The sequence below is a fragment of the Dendropsophus ebraccatus genome, chromosome 4 (assembly GCF_027789765.1).
Source record: "Dendropsophus ebraccatus isolate aDenEbr1 chromosome 4, aDenEbr1.pat, whole genome shotgun sequence".
Lineage (NCBI taxonomy): Eukaryota > Metazoa > Chordata > Amphibia > Anura > Hylidae > Dendropsophus > Dendropsophus ebraccatus.
In genome coordinates this window covers 54,929,166-54,952,565 of record NC_091457.1, presented here as the reverse complement: position 1 = coordinate 54,952,565, position 23,400 = coordinate 54,929,166, and the positions used below count along the sequence as shown (strand labels likewise).

General features: G+C 44.8%; 1 protein-coding gene across 1 annotated transcript; it reads right to left on the bottom strand.

The window, feature by feature from the left end:
• Window positions 1-1,506: 1,506 nt before the first annotated feature.
• Window positions 1,507-20,032, bottom strand: FNBP4 (formin binding protein 4). The gene is made up of 17 exons (XM_069965819.1): window positions 19,849-20,032; window positions 18,219-18,302; window positions 18,001-18,137; window positions 16,935-17,103; window positions 16,700-16,850; window positions 16,490-16,622; window positions 15,811-16,134; window positions 14,986-15,175; window positions 14,791-14,906; window positions 13,396-13,500; window positions 13,164-13,297; window positions 12,116-12,297; window positions 10,638-10,927; window positions 10,384-10,507; window positions 10,021-10,289; window positions 9,707-9,864; window positions 1,507-2,620 (listed from the first exon to the last, which is right to left on the bottom strand). The coding sequence occupies exons 1-17, from the start codon at window positions 19,955-19,957 to the stop codon at window positions 2,524-2,526; spliced, it is 2,772 nt and encodes a 923-aa protein (XP_069821920.1). The 5' UTR covers window positions 19,958-20,032; the 3' UTR covers window positions 1,507-2,523.
• Between the last annotated feature and the right edge of the window lie 3,368 nt (window positions 20,033-23,400).

The following is a 23,400-nucleotide window of genomic DNA, read 5'->3' as shown; positions in this document are numbered from 1 at the left end:
TAGAGCTCTCTGCAGCATAGATATGCTGCAGAGATCCATGAGATCGGCACTCGTTTGCTTTCGGCTGCTGCAGCCGGAAACAAACGAGTGCCGAGCCGAGGACGGCGCCATCTTGGACGCGTCCCCGGCCGGCATCAGACAGGGAGATCGCTCCTCCGGGACAAGGTCCCGGAGGAGCGATCTCCCCCACTAGACACCAGGGAAACGTTGCCTCCGGTAATCGGAGGCAGCTGTCAACTTTGACAGCTGCCTCCGATTAGCTAATTAGCGGGCACGGCGATCGGACCGTGCCCGCTAATAGCGGCGGTCCCGGGCTACACGCGGCACCCGGGATCGCGGCACTTCAAAGCGGGGCCGCCGCGCGGCCCCGCTTTGAAGTGCTAATGAGGACATAGGACGTACCGGTACGTCCTATGTCCTTAAGAGGTTAATGTACTTAAAGTGACACTGTCACCCCCTTTTTGCATTTTGACTGCTCTCCACAGGTGTAAAGGGTAAATTTTACAGTTTTCATTACTTATTTCATATTATACATGGTACTTGTTCTGGTAAAAATTGGTTTTTATTATTTGTGGATTGGGATATGTGGGCGGGACTTCGCGGCCTAAACACCACATCGCCCCACAGCCCCGCCCCCATGTGTGACGTCATCGGCGCATAGGCCCTGTCCCCCTCAGCGGCCATTGGTGTGGGGCCTAGATTTTTAGGCTGGCCCTTCCAATGGCTGTTGAGGGGGCGGGGCCTATGTGACAATCACCCGCAGATGGGGCGGGGCTAAGTGGCGCTAGGGGTGGGGCGTTAGGCACATATCCCAATCCACAGTTAGTAAAAAACACTTACCAGAATAAGCACCATAACATATAATATAAAATAAGTAATGAAAGCTGTAAAATTTACCATTTACACCTGTGGAGAGCAGTCAAAATGCAGAAGGGGGTGACCATGTCACTTTAAGACTTTAAAGCACAGACAATAAGGCAAGTTCTCTGGGTTTTGGGGATCATAAGTTGTTATTACAATGACAGTGGGAAAGCCTTGAAATTATTGCAAAAGACTACAGAAATCCCAAACACAAGTATGGGTATCACAGGCATCATTAGCAGTTCTATGGATATTTGGGGCTTTTATATAAGATTTTTCCCTCTTTGAAGTGCAATACAGCAGCATCAACCATATCAAGTCTAAATAAGATTTGTACACAAGGAGGCAGATGTTCATTCCTTAAAAATGCATTTTTATTAATATTTACAGCATTTACAGTGGAAAAAAACCTGGAGTATTTAAAATACAGTTCACTTCATCATGGTGACATCCAGTTCATTCATCCGTCCAGACTAATGTACACATATTTACATTTAATGCACGAACACTGAGCCAAAAAGGCAATGAGACTGAATCCATTTAAAATAAATACCTCCCTATGAAAATCCACACCCTGAGGCCCAGCAGTAACCTTCACACACAGAGCATCTGGGTGGATTTAAACGACTACTGCTTTTTTTTTCCTCACTTTCCCCAGAAGCTGGTTCTGACTGCGTCAGTGACTGGGTTGCCTTTCCCACGATTCTCTAAGGACAAAGGGGGAAATTTACCAAGGGCTTTGCGCCTATTTTTAGGTGAATTATTGGATTTCACACCCATTTTTGGTCTAAGTTCTATTTATGAACCAGTATTCAACTGGCAAATATTTTTTAGGTGTGAATGTTTTAAAAATTTGCCTGTTTTGAGTATTCACCCAAAAAGTTCGCATAATCCAGGATTAACACCCAATTTATCATTTGCAACTTTTTAAAAAGTCGCACAAACAGTACTACGTCTGGTCAGTACTAGGTGAATAGGCTTGCGCAGTTTTTGCTATTTTGCAGCTTTTTACTTTAGATGCATTGACTATGGCAGTGCTACATTTTAATGAATCAGTGTTCCAAGATATTGGAACAAAATAATCACCAATCATCAATAGAATAGTTGTACACATTAGACCCCTTAGTAAATGTCCCCCAAAGTGCTGCAATTTTTAGTCTATGCAGAGTCATGATCATCTCCAAACCTGCTGGTGAATTGTGTGTGCTTCCTCCTGCAGGAATCAAATGCCTAAACCATGCAAAAACCAGTGCAGGAGAATGGGAAATAGATATCCATTGGCTCTACAACTGTAGAAAAATGACAACTCCCAGCTTGGTCTGACATCCACAGGCTGTCAGGCCATGCTAAGAGTTGTAATTTTACATATGGAAAGTCACTGTACTAAGATAGATACTCCTGCACTATTTCACAAGAGACAGATTTAGGAAGGAGCTGGTACAATAAAGGAATGTGCAGAACCAAAAGGATGAGAACAAACACAAAGTCCTGGTCTTGGACAAAATTAACAGGCAGCCAAGCTTGGCAAAGTCACAGACAAAATATGATTCGGGGAAATTACTAAAACCAACACTCCTAAAACTGAATACAAGTACACCATGGTGAAGTACATTTTTTTACAGTAACATTTATGAGTTCATCGTCAGGCATCCTGAGTGAAGGTCAGGTGGTCGTGCTGGAAGCCATTTTCCTTCTCTTTAACCTCTCTCTCCAGTTTTCAGGAAGGGCTTCAAAGTTTGCATTTTTCTCCGCCATGCCACTAAAATGACATAGAAATCATCAGGTAATCCCTTTAAGACAGATATACAAATCTATGATTATAAAGTAATGGTGACTGATCAGGAAGGGGGGGGGGGGGGGGCTACAAAGGATAAAGCAGGGGTATTTTTCTCGTTCACAATCATACAAGAGACATCATACATTTCTCCTTTTGTGTTTCTGAGCATCCATCAGTCATCTACTACATCTCCTAGGGATACACTGTATGTATTGACAACCTGTGTCCACATTCACTATAAAAGAATATGAATCATCCTGTTCAGGTCCCTTCTTTATTGGTTTATACTCCGGCTCATAAACATAGGAAGCTCCCACTCTAGTTGACACAACCCATCTATGTACTATTTATGCAGAACTTCCCCAGTTGTAGCAGCTGATTACTGGTGTTTCCAGAAGGCAGACCTGCTTCACTTCAGAAAGGGGATGTATTCATGAAAAACAAAAATCCTTCGACAGAGGTAAACACAACGCACATGGAATACAGCATCCAACATATACCTATTCTTAAAGGATTACTCCATGACTAGAAAAACAGACCTAACTTCCTGAAACAGCACCACACCTGTCCTTCAATTTATTTATTTATTTATTTTTTTTTAACCCCTTCAGGACCAGGCTAATTTAGGCCTTAAGGACCAGAGCCTAATTTTAAAATTTGACCAGTTTTACTTCATGTGGTTATAGCTGTCATCCTTCAACATATCTAAGAGATTGAGATTTTTTGTGACATATTGTATTTAATAATAGTAATAAATTTTTGTTGATAGACTCAACCTTTCATTGTTAACAAATCAAAATTTGCAAAAAATATTAGAAAAATTTGTGTTTATCAAACTTCTAAATTCTCTGCTTGTAACAAAGAGCCATGCCACAATTTTTTTTATTTAAATTCACATTACCAATTTATCTACTTTATGTTGGCATCATTTGATGGTCTTTCTTTTACTTTTGCAAGGCGTCAGAGAGCTTAGAAGTTTAGCAGCAAATTTTAAAGGGCTGATATGGTTCCCTTTAGCATTGTATAAAGCACCTGGAGCGGCTCCTGCACGTACCGGCCGCGGCCGCAGCAGGTGCTTTATAACGGAGAAAATGACTAGATAGGCTAGTGACTAGATACGAGCGGGGAAGTAGTCATGGTGGGCGGCTCCCTGCTCGTATCTAGTCACTGCGCTCTGCCTGTCAGCGCGCTCGGCGGGATGATTGACAGGCAGAGAGGCCAGTAACGGACCTCTCTGCCTGTCAAACATCCCCTCTGAGCGCGCTGACAGGCAGAGCGCAGTGACTAGTTACGAGCGGGGAGCCGCCCACCATGACTACTTCCCCGCTCATATCTAGTCACGAGCCGGGGAATAAGTGTCATTTTCTCCTTTATAAAGCACCTGCTGCGGCCGCGGCCAGTACGTGCCGGGGCCGCTCCAGGTGCTTTATACAATGCTCAAGGGAACCATATCAGCTCAAACGGGCTCATTAGTTCCCTTTAAAATTTTTAGGAAAGTTTCCAAAATCTGTTTTATTAAGGACCAGTGCAGTTCTGAAATAGATTTTAAAAAACTTTATGTTAGAAACCTGCACATATCATCCAATTTTAAAAACTGCACCCCTCAAAGAATAAAAAAAAAATATTTGTAACATTTCTTAACTGTTGGGTTGGGAGTCACAGATACAAATATAAAATTAAGGAAAAATTTACAAATTACAAAATTTTGTGCAATATTCCATTTATCATTCATTTTTTCTATAAAATTGCAGGTATTAACTGAATAATTCAATTAAATATTCATTACTCCATTCATGTAGTTTTAAAAATACCCTATATGTGGCCTTGATGGGATTCCAGTGTCATGGGAAGGCCTCAGAAATAGAGGATAACCGTATGGATTTTGAGAGCTTGCTTTTATTACAGTGATTTTCAGAAACCATATAGGGTTTGAAATTGAGTAAAAGTGCCAAAATATAAGAAAAACCCCTCGGAAGAACCCATTTTGAAAACTACACCCCTTAGGGAATTCATCTATGGGTATATTGAGTGTTTAGATCCCACAAGTATTAGTAGAAAAATTTTAGAATTAGGCAATAAAAGCGAGATAAGACATTTTTTTCTTAATAACCGAACATTTTTTTTTATTATTTTTTTTAAAGAAGCACTTTTAAAAAACAGAGATAAAAGCAACCCAAAATGTATTCAGCAATTTCTCCGTAATCAAAAAACACCTCATATGTGGTCCTAATATAATGTTTGGGCACTTGGCAAGGCTCAGAAGGGAAGGAGCACCATTGAGCATTTTTAGCACAGATTTTGCTGGAATTGGATTCAGGCACCATGTCACATTTGCAACGTTCCTGTGGCATCAGTAGAGTTGAAACCCCCAGAAGTGACCCCTTTTTTGAAAACTAGACCCCTCAAGAAATTTATCTAGGTGTATAGTGAGCGTTTAGTTTTTGAGGAAACCTTTTAGAATCAGGCGGAGAAAGTAAAAATGGACTTTTTTTCTTAAAATTTCTACTTCACCTTCACCTCACAATGTATTTAGCAATTTCTCCATAATAAAAAAAAAACATTCCTTATGTGGTCCTAATATACTGTTTGGGCACTTGGCAAGGCCGAAGCGCCATTCAGCATTTTTAGCATAGATTTTGCTGGAATTGGGTTCAGGAACCATGTCACATCTGCACGCACCTGTGGTATCAGTGCAGTTAAAATCCCCCAAAAGTGACCCCTTAATGGAAACTAGACCCCTCAAGGAATTTATCTAGGGGTATAGTGAGAGTTTAGACCCCATAAGTGTTCAAGGAGACCTTTTAGAATCAGGCGGAAAAAGTGAAAATTGACTTTTCCTTAAAAACAGTACCTTTTTAAAAAATGATTAGCCATTTGACAAGGGAAAAAAAAAAAGATAAAATCACCCCACAATGTATTCTTAAATTTCTTCCCAATAAAAACAAAACAAAACACCTCATATGTGGTCCTAATATACTGTTTGGGCACTTGGCAAGGCAAGAAGGGAAGGAGCGCCTTTGAGCTTTTTTAGCACAGATTTTGCTGGAATTGGGTTCAGGCACCATGTCACATTTGCACGCACCTGTGGTATCTGCCCAGAGATTAAGTTTATTGGTCCATGATCTCTGGGCAGAAACCAGGGAGAAGGGAGGAGGTGACACTAAGGGTGTGAAGGAGTATTTGTGTGTTGGGGGGGGGGGGGGGGGGGGGGATGGCGGGAGACTGAGGAGGAGAGGGAAGAATTCGGGAGTTCTGGGCTGTACTATTGATTGATGGCTCTCTTCACCCTTCACCAGATAATTTCTTTCCAGCTGCTGTCCCATGGGATTTCATTCATTCCCCTGCTGTATGATCGCTGTCAGAGCTTACTGCTGAGCACTATAGTAGAATATTGTCTGCTTCTATTATGTGTAGCACTGTAAATCTAAGCTCTGAGAGGGATCATACAGCAGGGGAAAGAATGAATGAATGAAATGTCAGACAGATGCTGAGACTTCTCTAAAGAAAGCCATCATTCAGTAAACTACAGCCTAGCTGTAGTATAGAAGACATCACTGCTTCTACTATGTGTAGTACAGCACTTCTAAGCTCTGACAGGGATCCTGCAACAGGAGGGTGAAGGAGATCCCATGGGATTGCTGCTGAAATTTCTCAGTGTTTCTTACCATTATAAGTTTCAGCAGCAATCCCATGGGATCTCCTCCACCCTCCTGTTGCACGATCACTGTCAGAGCTTAAAAGTGCTGTACTACACATAGTAGAAGCAGTGATGTATATACTACAGCTCTTATTAGTGCTTTAGTGACTGCTAGACTGTAGTTTACTAAATGATGGCTTTCTTTGGAAGTTTCAGCTGCTGTTTGATGAGATTTCATTCTTTCACCTTCAGTACGATCCCTGTCAGAGCTTAGATTTACAGTGCTGAGAGTTGTAGCATTTTAGAGAAGATAGGCTGCTTCTACTATGTGTAGCACTGTAAATCTAAGCTCTGAGAGGGATCATACAGCAGGGGAATGAATGAAATATTATGGGACAGATGCTGGGACAGCTAAAGAAATTCATCATTTAGTAAACTACAAAATAACAGTCACTAAAACACTAATAAGAGCTGTAGTATATACATCACTGCTTCTACTATGTGTAGTACTGCACTTCTAAGCTCTGACAGGGATCGTGCTACAGGAGGGTGAAGGAGATCCCATGGGATTGCTGCTAAAACTTAAAAGTTAATTAACATAAAGGTAAGAAATATCAAGAAATTTCAGCATCTGTCCCATGGGATTTCATATATTCCCCTGCTGTATGATCACTGTCAGAGCTTAACAGTACTGTGAGCTATAGCAGAATATCGGCTGCTTCTATTATGTGTAGCACTCTAAATCTAAGCTCATCTAGCAATCGTACAGCAGGGGAATAAATGAAATCCAGGGCTCCAGATGGCGACCAAAATGGTCGCCAATGCGACTAATATTTTGCAAATGGCGCCCAGATTTATTAATCTGGGCGCCATTTGCGACTGGCCCCGGCGGCGGCGCGCTGTCTCTTTAAGTCCGGTCCCCGGCTGATGCGCGGCTGCCGGGGGTGTCCCGTCCTATCCCCGGCAGCGCGGCGCATCAGTGAGCTGCCTGGGGCCCTGACTTCCGGCACAGGAAGCGCGCGTCAGAGACGCTTCCTGTGTCAGAAGTCACAGCCCCGGCGTACAGGGAGCTCACAGACGCGCCGCGCTGCCGGGGATAGGACGGGACACCCCCGGCAGCCGCGCATCAGCCGGGGACAGCGTCCGAAGAAGCAGAGGATCGCCGGGGGAGCGGGTTGTCAGGTGAGTTTGTGTGTTTGTTTTTTTTAAATACTGCTTAGCATAGAGGAGGAAGGGGGGGGGGCATCTATAATGAGGGGAAGAGAAGGGGGGGGGCATCTAAAATGGGGGGAAGAGAAGGGGGGGCATCTATAATGGGGGGAGAAGAGGGGCCATGTTCAAGGGGGGGAGAGGGGGCTATCTATAAGGGGAGGGGGTATCTATAAGGGGGGGAGAAGAGGGGGCATCTATAATGGGGGGGGAGAGGGGGCATCTATAATGGGGGGGGAGAGGGGGCATCTATAATGGGGGGGAGAGGGGGCATCTATAATGGGGGGGGAGAGGGGGCATCTATAATGGGGGGGGAGAGGGGGCATCTATAATGGGGGGGGGAGAGGGGGCATCTATAATGGGGGGGAGAGGGGGCATCTATAATGGGGGGGAGAGGGGGCATCTATAATGGGGGGGAGAGGGGGCATCTATAATGGGGGGGAGAGGGGGCATCTATAATGGGGGGGAGAAGGGGGCATCTATAATGGGGGGGAGAAGGGGGCATCTATAATGGGGGGGAGGAGGGGGTCATCTATAAGGGGAGGGGGCCATCTATAAGTGTAGGGCAAACTGGCTGCAGACACTGGGAGATAGATATATGCACAATTCTTATTATCAGGGCCCCTCAGGTGTCTGTATTGTAGGGGGTCACTTGCATTAGTCACTAGGTGAGAGATATATCTATCTATATACACATCTTGTGGGGGGTCACTATGGCTGCAGTCATAAGTCTAGCTCAGTATGTATAGACTGTTGCAAGCTTTTAAAGGGAACCTGTCACCCCCGGTGCCGGGGTGACAGGCTCCCAACCCCCCGTTAGAGCCCCCTATACTCACCTCATCCCGCCGGGTCCCGCTTCTGGAGGTGGTCAGGTCACGGAGATCTCAGCCGCTGCAGCCCGGCGCGCACACTGAGAGATGAGTCCAACACTCATAGAGAATGACGGAGCGCTGGACTCTCCTGTCATTCTCTGAGCGTTGGACTCATCTCTCAGCGATCGCCGGGCTGCAGCGGCTGAGATCTCCGTGACCCGACCATCTTCAGAAGCGGGATCCGGCGCGATGAGGTGAGTATAGGGGGCTCTAACGGGGGGTTGGGAGCCTGTCACCCTGGCACGGGGGTCAACAGGTTCCCTTTAAGTTCAAGTTCAGAAGAGTAAGCCTCATTAAAAGGCTAGCCAAGTGAAGCTGAAGTACTGAGTCAGACTGGATATGGTTGTCAAGTTGCAAGTTTCCATGTTGAACGTTTTCAAATTAAGAAAAGAAAGGATCTAAAGGAGGAGGCTGCCGTGGCCTCTGCACACAGTAAGTCCCATTTAACATAACATTAATTTTACATGGTTTAAAATGTTGGCGACCAAATATTCTATTTGGCGCCTAAATTTTTCAGGTTAGGAGCCAATGGCTCCTAGGTAAATTTTTTAGTCTGGAGCCCTGAAATCTCATGGGACAGATGCTGAAACTTTTAAAGAAAGCCATCATTTAGTAAACTACAGCTTAGCAGTCTTTGAAGCACTGCTGACAGCTGTAGCATAGAAGAGGTGGTTTCCGGCTTCCATTACAGGTACCGCTGCACTTTCTAAGCTCTGACTGTGATCGGCAGGGAGGTGAAGGGAATCCCGTGGGAGACCTACTACTACATGCAGTAAAGCAGTCACTAAAGCAGTCCTGCACACTTCAAATTCCCCACCATGCCAGGATGGTATATATACATTCAAACTGCACGGGGCATCGGCAGTTGGAACGTATATAGCTGTATGGCTGACGTGAAGGGGTTAAAGAAAGCAGCTGTTTCTCTAGCCCTGGATAACTAATTGAACAGGTTTTTTTCATAATTCTAATTTATAAACTATGCACAGGATGAGTGATAAATGTGGCCAGTGCAGTGTGACCTCTAAGACTACCAATTACAAGAACAGAAGCTTGATTCTCACTCTTTAATAAATAACGGTGGGGTTGATAAAGCACGCTGCTGCTTCATTCAAACTATGCCATGGCTGTAGATAGAGTGCTGCCAAGCAACCTCTTCAGTTACACCTTGGCAAAGTAGTACAGCTGTACAAGGTCTAACACTGTCTGACTAGAGCCATCAGCGGGGTGGGGCTGTCCGTTTCCATACACCACCTGAATTCTGAAAATGGCTATAAAACGTGCACTGCATGAACACCATACATGTACACATTAGTACTCTATACGCACTTTATAATATCATTGTCAGCATACCTGGTTAACTGCTGTATCTTCCATTCATCGATGCGTTTCTGGTTTAGGACACTGCGATCCTCATCGCTGGAGCTGGAATTCTCCTCCTCATCCAGCTCCTTTTGAATGTTCTGCCACTTCTGCACCAGGGATGGCATTTTCACCTTACTCTTCTTCACCTGCAGAGAACAAATGTAATAAGAAAAAAAAAGACCGGCCTTGTGCGGGGCTCTTGACCACCAGCACCTTACAACTCCCCCGAGTGAAGAGATGAAAAAAAACACAAACAGATGATGCTTTGACTGACCCTTAAAGTATGAAACTCTGAGATTTACCTTGAGCTTTTTGGTCTTTTTTGGCTTTTCTACAGGCGGAGGTTTGCTGGCAGATGCTTGATGTGTGATTTGTGTCTGTGATGATAAAACCTGCTGCTCTGGGGCTGTAGAGGTGGGCAAAGGTGTATGTGGCAACGCATGAGGCATGGAAGGCACCATGTTGGTGCTTTGAATGGTATAATCTATGCTGCTCATCATAACAGGAGAAGGGACTTGTAGGGGAAGCCCCAAGTAATTGGCAGGGACGTTCATGGCAGCCATAACAGGAGCTGGAAGGGGAAGAAATTGAAGATGTTAAAAGCTGAAAATGGTCACTAACAGACAGGCAAAATTCTTCATCCTATATGAGAACAAACATCAGACCTGCAGTTAGAGATTGCTGGGTGTAAAGAACTGGACAACTTCCTATAGTTACAGACTGCTCCCCGAAAATATCAGTGGCTTTTCTCTTGGAAACTTTTCCTGATGTAGCTGGTTCTGCTTTAGCCTAAAATACAGACAAGATATTAAGATACAATCACTTTAATAAGAGTTGGCTGCAATACCAGCGGAGAAATGGAAGGGGGAGAAACTCCTTCCAGTTAATCACAACCCCTGAGTGCACATCCTTGGCTCACCTTAGCTGCTACGACGTCAGAATTCACACATTTCACAAGCATGGCTTCTGTTCCTGGGACTGGAGGTTCCTCTGTGTCTTCATCTTCCATTTCAACCTCTTGTATCTCACCATCCTCCTCCATTGGGGGAGTAGGGGGTGGTGAGGAAGGGGGAGGTGGGGGAGGAGGAGGAGGGGGTGAATCAGGAGGAGGAGGCGGCGGTGGCGGTGCTTCTAAAGGCAGAGGTGGCTGCACAAACTCCCAGTACTGAGTAACTGGCACATTAGCTGCAGGTTTAGTAGAGATGGAGTCTATATGAAAAAAAGAATTCTAAAAGTATATGCATTGTGTCATCCAAAACCATAAGACTAATACTAGTCATAAACATGTTTGACAGCTTTGAGTCCTGCTCCCTCTATACCACTGAGGTCTATGTTCACACAACATATTTTCGTAAAACCACGGCCGTTGTACGACAGCCGGGATTTTTAATATACCCGCCATTGCTTCCTATGGAATCCCGGCCAGAGCATATACACATATTATACGCTCTGGCCGGGATCCCTAGGGGCACCGCAAACAACTGACATGTCAGTTTTCTGCGGCCACTATTCATTGAATAGAAGGCACAGAAAACCCTGTCAGTGCACACTTGGAGCGAGCGGCTCCGGCTGCTCGCTCCATAGTGTGCTGTGGGGAGTTCTGATGCGGGCGCGCACGGATGCGCCCGCATCAGAACCCTGCAGCCCTAAAGGTCATCAGGCCAGTACTGCAGTATCGGCTGGGATTATCTTTTCAGAGACCAGCCGTTCTGTGACCTGCCCGGGTCACGGAGTGGTGGGTCTCTTACAAAGTGTACACATAGCCTAATGCTGTTGTCAGACTGCTCTTATTAAATTTATCTCCCTGAAGATGATCGCATCACGCAGCAGAAATTTGCTAACACAATTATTCACCAACACTGACATTCTGCCAGGGGAAGAGTTAGGAGCCCACCTAAACACATTAGGTGGTCGACACATGTCTAACATGTAGGGGCATTAAGTGGACACTCTGAGGACACCATGTGTGACATAAAAAGTACTTTAGCACATAAGCATTTAATTGAGTGACAATCACCTTATGGGTCAGTCTTCATGAGCAAATTCATGAGTTAAAGTCAACAAAATTAGTATCACTATGACAGCCATAATAATAAAATTGTGAATTATGGGAAGCCAGACTAGGAGGCTGCTCCATAAACGGAGCCTGACGCCGCCGGGAAGCCGGTAAGTTTTAATCCGGTAACCCCCAGTCACTCTCTTTTTAATCCAGGGTAGGGAAGGGAGAGTCCCTTCCAGCTCCTGCTCCCTTGGGACAGGAAACAGAAAACTGACGAGAGGAGGGAAGGTTACTTCTTTTAAAGATCCAGGGATTCCCTGCATCCTGTTTCCTGTCCAATAGGGGAAGGAGGTGGACCTCTCCAGGGGTGCCGTCATAGGGCGAAAAGAGAAAATTACCTGGTAAAGTTGCTGGTGGTTCAGGAGGAAGAGCTGGGGCCCCAGGTATTTTGTCCCTTTCAGCCAGTTTAGAGGCTGTTTCGGGTTTATTATTGGGTGCCGACTCCTCCTCTTCCACATCAGGGAACTCCCATTGCGACTGTCCTGAGATTTCGTTAACATAGAAATAACGTCTATGATCCCTGAATCACAAAAACAGAGAAAGATTTTAAGTTTCTGCTGTCTGTGCACCGGTATCCTCATCAGGTCCCTTCCCCTGTGGCTGCATCCAGCGGACAGAGGGGGAACCCAACAAATAGAATACTCCATCCTACGACAAGGATGGCATCTGCTTGCAGCAAAAGGTTAGCAAACTTTGCGAATAAAAAAGGGGTGGGGGGCAAATCTTAGTGGGTAACCAATTCAAGAATACAGGGTTTGGGGATTAAACATTAGAGGCAAGCACCACTCAAGGAATGTCAAGCTCAAATACATGACATTCTCTAATAGCTCCACTTATTGAGACAAAACTAGGCAATTGTGTATATTTTCTTAGAGCTGAAAGATAAAGAGCAAAGATCTTCAATAAGCATAGAATACAAAAAAACAAAAAAGGTAAAGAAACAAAAAGAAAAAAAAAATAAGACAAATGTAAAAAAATAATTCGGTCTGACCTGTGAATCCTGTTCTTCATTGACAGTTGGCACCATGAAGCTTGCGGAAACTTCACCGATGTTACACAGGAAAATGAAGGGTTCCAGAAATCCTGAAAGGGTCACAGAGCTCTCGCATGCGCTTCCCCCCATTCCCCTCCCACAGCAGTGCACTCTGCACCTTGAAAGAAGTTCTAACCAACTTTCTGTCCAATCAGGAACCTCCTTACATGAATACTATGCATACATTTATATTACTTAAGTTTTTCCATTTCGCAGGCCCAAGCGCACATTGTGCCCCAGAAACTACATTTCAGCCACGTTCAGTCTCCAGACAGATGAGGTCACGAGGTCAGGTGGTGATGTCACAAGTCATGTTTGAGATGTGAAAGGTGAAAATTGGGGAAGATTCGTACCTGTCCCAGTGGCAGGACCAGCCTTTAGGAGTGGCGTTAATTTCATACTGTTTTATTTGTTCTGAGGCATCTTGAAGTTTGCGCTTTAAGTAGCTTCCGCTGAGGGCGCCTTCTCGCCAATCTGAGATTCGAGTCTGAAAGCAGCAAAGCAGCAGAGATTTAATTTGGGGGGGGGGAGGGGGGGAGAGAATAGTATTCCTGTAAAAAAATAAAATGCTGCAAAATAACTAACCTCAGTTTGAAAGAGCAATACATGGAAATTAGACACATTGTGTCTGTTGATGCCCAAAAACTCCAATTTACTGATCAGACTGTTAGCGAGTTCTCCAATCTGGAACTGTAAAACAGGAAGAATAATAAAGAAAATGTCTGAATTAAATTCTAGTACTATTGCAGTGCAAAAAAAAAACAACCTGTATGTTCCAGGAGAACTGTAAGTGATGCAAGTCCTATTCATACACTCACAGATAGGCTCCCCTTTAGTAATCTGCTCCGTCAGCCAGTGTGAACGGTAGCTATAGCAGCTCTTGCACCAATGCTTGAATGTATCTCTAAAGCAGCAGCTCCTGAGGGTGTGACTGCTTATGCAGATGAAACTACGCCCACATATGGTGGCTCATGGCTGCACAATTTTAATGGCAGTATCACTGCGTTACCAGGCCACAGGATACCACAAGTGTTCAGGTTTTACATAATAAACATTTATATAGGATGCCCCATCTCAAATCACCTCTTTCACAGACTATAGCTGCCCCAGCCACAAGCCAGTTTCTCTAACCCTTTGAAATTACCAAATAGGGCATGAGACACTCCATGCATCTTTTTTCCCCTGCATCAATGCATATTGGCCAATCAAATAAGAAAAAAGGCCCTCATTGTGTGTGTAATGCCATGGTTCTTGATTCTAGCACACAGAAGGGGGTCCTAGGCAAGGCACTTAAGGGGCACATGGGAAAGTTCTCAAGATTGGGCAGCCTTTAAAGTGGAAATCCGGATAAGAAAAACTTGTTTTCTATTAAAAGTACATTAAAAGTTATATAGTGTATACACATGATATAGTGTATACAATGTATTACTGTACCTGTACGGTTCTGCCACACTGGTAGCTGATAGAAATGCAGGAAGTGGAAAAAAAATGGCCTCTGTACCAATTCACATTGTCTCCTGCTCCTGCTGCTATCCCTCCCAGGAGACAAATCTTACATGCCTCTGTCTCACATTGTGTGTGTTTGCTGAGATCAGACTGATGAAGCAGACAGGAGGCTTGGCTGGATAACCCAATCCCCTGAGTGATTCAACATCTATGAATGGCCAGAAGCAGGTGTTGCACTAATTTTACTGATTGAGATGGGCGGTGACTGTGATGGTCAGCTGAGGGAAACCATTGCATTTTGAGAACTGCTGAACCAGGAAAGACAGAAACACAAAACAGAACAAAACCTCCCCGAACAAATTTGTTTTTTGGTAGTTTAAAAACTGGGATAGACAGGTAAGTAATGTTATATGCTTCTGTAGAAGTAAAAAAAAATTTAACCTCTACCCGGAGTTCTCCTTTAAAGGACATATTGACTTCACACATAAAAATATACACCACACTTAAAGCAGTGTGCTCTGAAGTTCTTATTACCTTCAGATCATCATCTTCCTCTTCAAGCGGAGGTTTTGGAGGTAGCTTCGTCTTCACACTGTCACTCTCTGGCTCTTTTATAGGAACTGGACATTCTGCTGCTTCGGCTCCCATTTCTGGAAGAAATACAATCCAAAATTACCTACAACATGCAACATACTATGAAGATAAATCAACTAGAGTCCACGCACTTACCAGTCTCTGGTGTTTCTCTTCCGGTTTTGCTGGAGCTGCGGCTTGAGCTAGGGCTAGCGATAGGCACAAAGACTTTCCACTTGCTAGAGGGAGGTTTTACCTTTTGAGCTTCATCAGACTGACTAAAATCTGAGCGTGGACTGGACCCGGATACACTCACATCACCCTCCTCTAGTGCTCTCAACTCGGCCTGGTACAGAAAAATAAAGAGTCACTCTAATGATTAAAGGGTCCTCAGCCTATATGACTGACACCGTTAATGTAAGAAAATATAACTGAATCAATGACAACAGCATAATATCTCCAGTTCCTACCAAATCTACAAAACAGACAAATACTAAAATTATAGGTGAATCCCAGGAAACTGTTAGGTAAGCCGTGCATACTGCATCTTTCTGACAGTTGCATTATTTTTAATGGTAAGGATGCACTAGTAATATACGGCTCATGTCCATGGCAAGATTATTCTTACAGCTCTTATAGTTAACATGGTCTTGTTCTACTCCCTTGTGTCTTCTGAACAGTAGTACAGGACATTCCACTCATGCACAGAGCCCTATCATCAACCTTGTCAATGCAGCTGTATTAGCCAATCATAATGCTGCAAGAGTGTACTGACTTACAGTACCAGGATGTCTGGTAACGTACTTTTCCTAGGTAATTCTTCATTTACTAATGAGAAATAATAAATCATCTCCTCTAGAACTTCTCTAAAACGCACAAATCTTATTTTCTACAGCCTAAGTAAAAAAACAATTAAGCATCATGCACACAATGCTCTGAGGGGGGGGGGGGGGGCAAAAGATGTAAGAATAAATCCCAAACCCTTTTTCTCTCCAACACCCGCTCCAGCTCCAAGGTGTCCTGCTCTTCCATCTCTTCTTCACTCTCTCCAGACTGGACAGTACTGCAGATGTCATCCTGAGCCTGGTCATCTACAGCAGGTTCTCCATCAGTACAGACTGTGGCCATTTCTTCCTCATCCTCAGAAGCAGCTTCCACCACATCTTCTTTACAAATAACCTTCTTACGCCAGCGTTCCTCTTCCTCCTTTACCTCATCTGGCAAAAGTGGTGCTAGGAGTGATGCAGCAACTCCAACTTTCTCCTCCTCTTTGTTGGAAAGTGCCTGAATGGCATCATTGACCTCCTAAAAGAGGAGGTACGTGGGTAATGACAAAACAAATCAAAATACCCAACATTTTCTAAAGCTGGAATGATCATCCAGCCATCTTATGAAATGAGCTTTCCCATAGATCCCATCTACAGCAAGAGACTCAGTGTAGTGCCAATCTATGCTGCTAGGTCTCATGCAGGAGACTAGAACTATGGACACACAGTGGGAAGCTCATCACAAAGGTGTGACTGGATGTGGTGGGGAGAACAGGCACTTGGAAATCTATTCCAGTAGAAAACTCCAAATAGATGTATAATAGAGCACAGTGCTGACCAGCAGTTATTCCTATACAAAATCACAGAAGTAAAAAGACTAGAGGTGAACATACCTTCTTTGGCTCTTTCTTCACAAGCACTGGCATGCTGCTGACACTAGAGACTGTTGGCACTGCTGCCACCTCTTCTTTAATTTCTGGGAAGGAATTTGATGTAGCTGTGGCCAATGGCACAGGAGTATCAACACTGTAAATAAATGACTATTACTACCCATTAAGATGAAAGAACAGCAGGAGTAACATTTTGGCATTTGAGCTCCTTACCTGCTGGTGTATCCTTGCGCACCTTGCACCTGCGAAGCCAGACACTGAGGCAGCTCCCAGGTGACTTCATTGGTCTGAGTGTTCCAGTAGTAGTAACATCCAGTATTTTCATCCCACACCTCCTGCCAATCTCCCATGTCGACTCCAACAACTGAAACACAGATATGGACATTCGTTTATCTCATCCGCTTGAATTTCTCCCCAAGTATGTCAGATGGTCTAAGTGTTCACTCACCTCCAGCTAGAGAACACTGAGTGTCATAATGCCACACATCCCCAGTCGCATTTGGATCTGATCCATTCTGCACAGCAGCAACAGGTTTTGGAGGAGTTGGTGGGGGAACAGTAGATGCTGAGACAGAGTTTCCATCGGGAGGCGGAGGGGCAGTAATAGCATCGATTTCCTGAGGAGAAAACCAAGATCAGGAACAATGAGAGATCATCAATAAGGTAACCTTAGATAAAACATTATCACAATCGAATGAAAAAGATTTACACATTTTCAAAAGCTGTCAGTAACTGCAAACAATGATTATGTTCAGACGCTGGAAAACACACACAATAAATATATATATTCATTGTACAGTATTAAAATGACATACATCAACTTAGATGGGTTACATAGTTGAGATGACATATGTCACAGAGGCACAGAAAGTACGGCCTATCTAGAAAGCACCCACAGTCCAATCAAGCAACCATCCTACGGATATCTTCCATGCATACATGTAAACATCACTTATGCTCAATTGCAATATAAATCAAGAATTCAACTGCAATATACAATCAAGAAAAGAATTAACATCTTAGCAAGGGTGCTGTCTCTACTAGCCCATCCACAAACACATTAAAGAACTGTCCATAGGAATGTAGCCTCTAAAGGCCTTGCACAAAATATTTTAACAAAAGCAGTGGGGACCATGTGTTTGTGAATGACGGCATCGTGAGACTGCCTAAAGCGATCACCTTCTCCTAGGTACAAGTGGTGTTTATGGTATCCATCGTAGGATTTCAAAGATTTTCCAGTGTTGTGCAACGGTTATCTTAAAAATAATAATAACTGTCACGCCAATACTCTGTAAATTGCCAGAAGGGCCTTCACTCCTACGAAAATCTGTACTAACTATGGAGACCATTCTATAGAGACAGGGAAAATTTGCTCTGTAAATCCCTTAAACTCACTCCAATATGCATATAGCTTGGGACATGGTAAATGTTTACGTAGGGAAGGAAAAGCAATCAGCTTTCTGAAGGTGCTGCCTAGTTAGGACTTGTAAGTAGTGTTCATGGTCACTCCTTACCGCAAGGAAATTGGCCAAGGTGCTGTCAATGTCAGCTGAGGTATTTCCTTTAGTGTTACTTGTAGATACAGGTTTTTCAGAAGTTTCTCCATCTTCATCATCACTATCTGTGTAGGCTCCAAGTAGACACAAGCCACCTGTAGGAGAAAGACAATCTTAAGTACACAAGCATCTTGAGCTGGTAAGAGCAATAAGACAGAGATATGGTCTCTTCCTACCTGTAGGCTTCACAACCGCTGCCTGTAATTCCGTCACCATCCCTGCAGCAGGAGGACCTACTCCTTTCTGACAATCTGCATCATCTGTTAAGGAGGAAAAAGTTGAAGATTAGGTATATAACAACCATCTGATGTCACATAGACTAGTCATGTATGGACAGAACTAGATATGTATCACTCCATACAGTCCAATCCTGAATCAAAGGAGTGACTGACAACTGCCAGATTACTAGACAGAACTATTATGAATGAGAGTCATACATAGAGAGAGAATTTGTTCTGCATGGTACTTTAGCCACCCATAATAAATGGGATATAACATAACATTCCAATGGATGATAATTACAACATTCCTCCATATATCTGATCCCAGGGCTAGCAAAAAGAATGGGAGCTTAAAGGGAATCTGGCAGCTGCCATTCAGACTCCAAACTGCACTGTTAGGTCAAGGAGAGACAAGGTACCATTCATATATCCAGCTTTGCTTCTGTAACTTTTATTTTCTAGAGTAAAGTGTCAAAGAGGCGTTCCTAAGCTGTGAGGGTTGTAACGCACCTGTATACCCCCCCCCCCTCTATTCCTATCTCTGCTTGCCTGATGCTTATATAATTCATGCACAATGCTGTTAAGCTACAGCACATCTTTTTCTTTCATATTCCAAGTCCGTAATACACTGTTCATTATTTCCAGTAGAAATAAATAGCATAGTTCCCATTGAATATTACATAGCGAAATCCGCAGCATAGAAGAGTAGCATACTACATTTTTCACATTCAAAATGCATTGTGCTGCCAGGATGTGGATTATCCATGTTAAAGGGAGCATTTGTGCAGATTAGGCTCCCAGAACGACTGCACAGCCCTCACAGCCGGGTCTCCTATGCTGTTGGGGGTTGCTGGATCTGTGGCTTCATGTCCTGGTAAAATGCTGTTTAATCCTGCAGGTGAGGCAGGTGGAGAGCCGTGACTAGTTACCTGGGGCAGTGTCCTAGTCACAGCTCTTCGCCTGTCAGTGCGCTCTGCAGGAATCACTGACAGGCTCTCCACAGCCTCAGGCAGTAATAACCAGCTGTTTACCAGGACATGAAGCTATGGAGCCATTATAAAGACCCAAAGCCAGACTGGCAGGGCCACCCCCAGCTGGACAACACTGTGGTGTAAAGTGAAACCCCTAGCAACCAATCAGATTCCACCTTTCATTTTTCAAAAGTCTGTGAGGAATGAAAGGTGGAGTCTGATTGGTTGCTCGGGGCAGCTGAGCCAGTTTCACTCCCCTGTGGTCCTTTTACAAGAGAGGCAAGGAGCAGATCTCAGCAGCTGCTGGGGACCATTAGAATGGTTTCCTACAGGAACCACGGTTCTCACACCACACAGCATGGCTCCATAGAAATACCTGGCATGGACTTAGAGGGGTGTTCTGTGGGGTCTGACCGAGATTGGGAAGGGGGTGACTAGCCTCTGCAGACTGTGGTCCTGTATGGGGGTGACTACAGAGCCAAAGGCGTGTGCTCAGCAGCAGGCTATACACACATCTAGTGACTACACCCGGCTCCGTGCTGCGGCCTATGCCGCCCCGGCTTCCACAGTCTCACTCCTGCCCGTCAGCACGCAATCAGGGCCCAGCGCCTCACCGTCCGATCCAGAGCCGGTCTCCTCCCGCACGGCGGCCGCTCGAGGTCCCGGGGGTGACAGCTGTAGGATGGGTCTCCGGCCTGAGGCCGCCCGCGTCTTCTTCCCCATGAGAGCGCAGACGACTGGTCGCTCTCCGGACGCGGAACTGTGACGTCACATCCGACCGTGTACCGTGACACAAAGGCGTGACGTTCTGAACACCACCACGTGACCGCCTGCGTACATTCCCGGGTCACGTGGTATCCCCTCGCCCCCGCACGTCTGGTGCGCTGAGTAGCAGGGCGTGTTTCTGTAACCTCTTGTATTCAACACAGCTATAAAGCTACAGCGCACTGACCTGTGTGACTATAGGGACACAGAACGAGACGTGTTTCCCCCTTTGTTAAATAATGTCTCCATTTGTGATTTTAGGACAATATTATGAGGGCGGCCATCTTGCCTGAGCTGTAACCAGTTTTCGAAAAGTAATAGTTAAAAGTAAAAGTTATCACCCATCTTGGACCAAAGACTGCAAATCCCTATCCACCCAAATTAAATCCTATGACTGGAACAGGGTATATGACTGAGCTTCCTCTTGGGAAGGGCTTACAGTAATAGTAGGGAGCTTTGCCAGATTATCCTCTCCAAACCCTAAAGGGTGGTCCCTAGGTGTCACCAGGGCCAGATATCTGCCCCCTCAGCCACTCTGCACATAAGGAGAGATCTGCTGTGCCCCATCACAAGTTACCAGTGCCCACTTTCTGCTCCCATTTAGTTTTTAGGTCCCCCTCTGTGCCCCTATATATAGTAGCCAGACACTCCTCTGTGCCCCTATATAGTAGCCAGACACTCCTCTGTGCCCCTATATATAGTAGCCAGACACCCCTCTGTGCCCCTATATATAGTAGCCAGACACTCCTCTGTGCCCCTATATATAGTAGCCAGACACCCCTCTGTGCCCCTATATATAGTAGCCAGACAATCCTCTGTGCCCCTATATATAGTAGCCAGACACTCCTCTGTGCATCCATATAGTAGCCAAAAACTCCTCTGTGCCCCTATATATAGTAGCCAGACACTCCTCTGTGCCCCTATATATAGTAGCCAGACACCCCTCTGTGCCCCTATATATAGTAGCCAGACACTCCTCTGTGCCCCTATATATAGTAGCCAGACACTCCACTTTGCATCCATATAGTAGCCAAAAACTCCTCTGTGCCCCTATATATAGTAGCCAGACACTCCTCTGTTCCCTAACATAATAAGCCCCCTCTGTGCACCCATATAGTAGGGCAGGCCCTTCCCTGTGTAGCAACCCTCCATAGTAAAGGACCCCCTTCTGTGCAGCAGCCCCATTTATTAAATACCCCCCCCCCCCCCCCCCCCCCCCCCGTAGCATCCTCATATAGTAAAAGCCCCTGTGTAGCATCCCCATACAGTAAAGGATCCCTTGTGTAACATCCCCAGCCCCTGCTGTGTAGCAGCCCCATGTGAAAAGATAACAAAAGAACATACTTACCTTTCCTATCTCTGGACAGCAGTGCCTGGAGCTCTGGTCCCCAGCAGCTATTCAGAGAGCTTCTGGTGCTGAGCCTGATACATGGCCGCCTGCAGCGTCCTCAAAACACTATTGATGCTAGCCCATATGTATTTATTAAGCAACAACCAAATGATAAAACACAGGGCCCTTGTGGAAGAAATGTACATCCAATAAAAGAGACTATAAATATGAAATACAAATTAAGACCAGTAATATAAAAAGTACAAATAAACCATATCATACAGAATCTAAAATACAAAGAATAATTGGGGGGAATTATCAAACTGGTGTAAGGGTGCGTGCACACTACAGAATGGCGACGGAAAACCCGTTGCACATTCCACAGCTCGCCAGCGGACTGATGCAGGCGGATCTCCGTCTGTGACATAGACTCCATTCTATGCATAGGCGGATTCCGTCGTCCGTCCAAAGAATAAACGTGTGCGCGCACCTGCATTATTCCGCCGGCGAGCTGCAAAATGTGCAACAGGTTTGCAGTCTCCATTCCGTAGTGTGCATGCACCCTAAAGTAGAATTGGCCCAGTTGCCCCTAGCAACCAATCAGATTCCACTTTTCATTCCTCACAGATTCCTTGGAAATGAAAGGTGGAATCTGATTGGTTGCTAGGGGCAACTAAGACAATTCTACTTTACACCAGTTTGATAAATCTCTCCCACGTCGTTCCAAAATCACTGCAAGAATTGTTTTCAAGATACCATAGTTTATTGCAGTACTTGCATAAAGTAAAGGGAGTTCGGAAACGTTTTTAGACACAGTGGTGGTTAGCTGGAAGCAATAGGTAGAATAGCAGAGCTGTTGTATAATATGGTACCGAGGCGAGCAGACACAGCAGAGCTGTAACAGCATTAGAGTCTATTGCAGTATAGCAGTGTTAGCAAAGTAACGTGTTGGCAGCATTTAGATGTACAGTGGTGCCTTGTATTACGAGCATAATTTGTTACAGGACCGTGCTTGCAATCCAAATCCACTCTTAAACCAAAGCAAATTTTACCATAAGAAATCATAGAAATGTAGACAATTGGTTCCACATCCCAAAAACAATGATTTTTTTTTATTCTGAATAACATGTAAAACCAATAAAACAAACATCCAGAAACAGCTGAATATGTGATATTATAAGTTACTGTACAGTAATGGAGAGGATGGGAAACACAAGGGCTGACAGAGACTGCAGGGAGCATGAGGGGATGAGCAGGACAGATGTGGGCACATACATGCAGTGATCTCTGTCCGGGGAGAGAGGGGTTACAGCTACGGAGAGATTACTTCCACTGTCCTGTCCCCTAATGTGAGCCCCAGCCTGAAGTGGATCTGCTATGATTTGGAAGGTGGGGGAGACTTCCTGGTTGAGAGTACAGAGCTGTAGACCCCGCTATGCAGCACATGCCCCTCCTCCACTCCCGTTCCCACCCAGTACAGGGAGCTCTTAAACCAAAACAATTTTGAAAAACTGTGAGCTCTTAAACCAAGTTACTCTTAAACCAAGGTACCACTGTAGTTTAGAAGCAGGGTGAGCACTGTATCAATTGCACACTGTAGCGTGACCAGTCTGGCACATTCCCAATGTATCACATATCGTGCTCCCAGTGTAACATTGTGACATTAGACATACTCTCTGTGCTGGGCAATGTAAGAGGGAGAATGAATGATTTGGTGCCGAGGCACTTCTTAGCAGTCCTGCATGGGGACTGTTCTGGGACGGCGGGACATCACCCCAGAATCTGGAATGTCCCACTGGACCCGGCTGGGGGCTATGATGATGCATGGTTGGGGAAGCAGGAAAATGATGGCAGGCATGACAGTTATTGGACATTTGATACTGACCACGTCTTTAACCTACACAGACAAAAAAACTTAAAACGACAAAATAAATCCAGGTACTAGGAGACTTCTCTCTTTGGCTAATGATAATATTATTATCGGAGTTAAGAGAGATTTTATCCACTCATTCCCTTCATTTACAATAGGTTTTAACTGTACATATAATCAGTGACGGTAGAAAAATTGGAT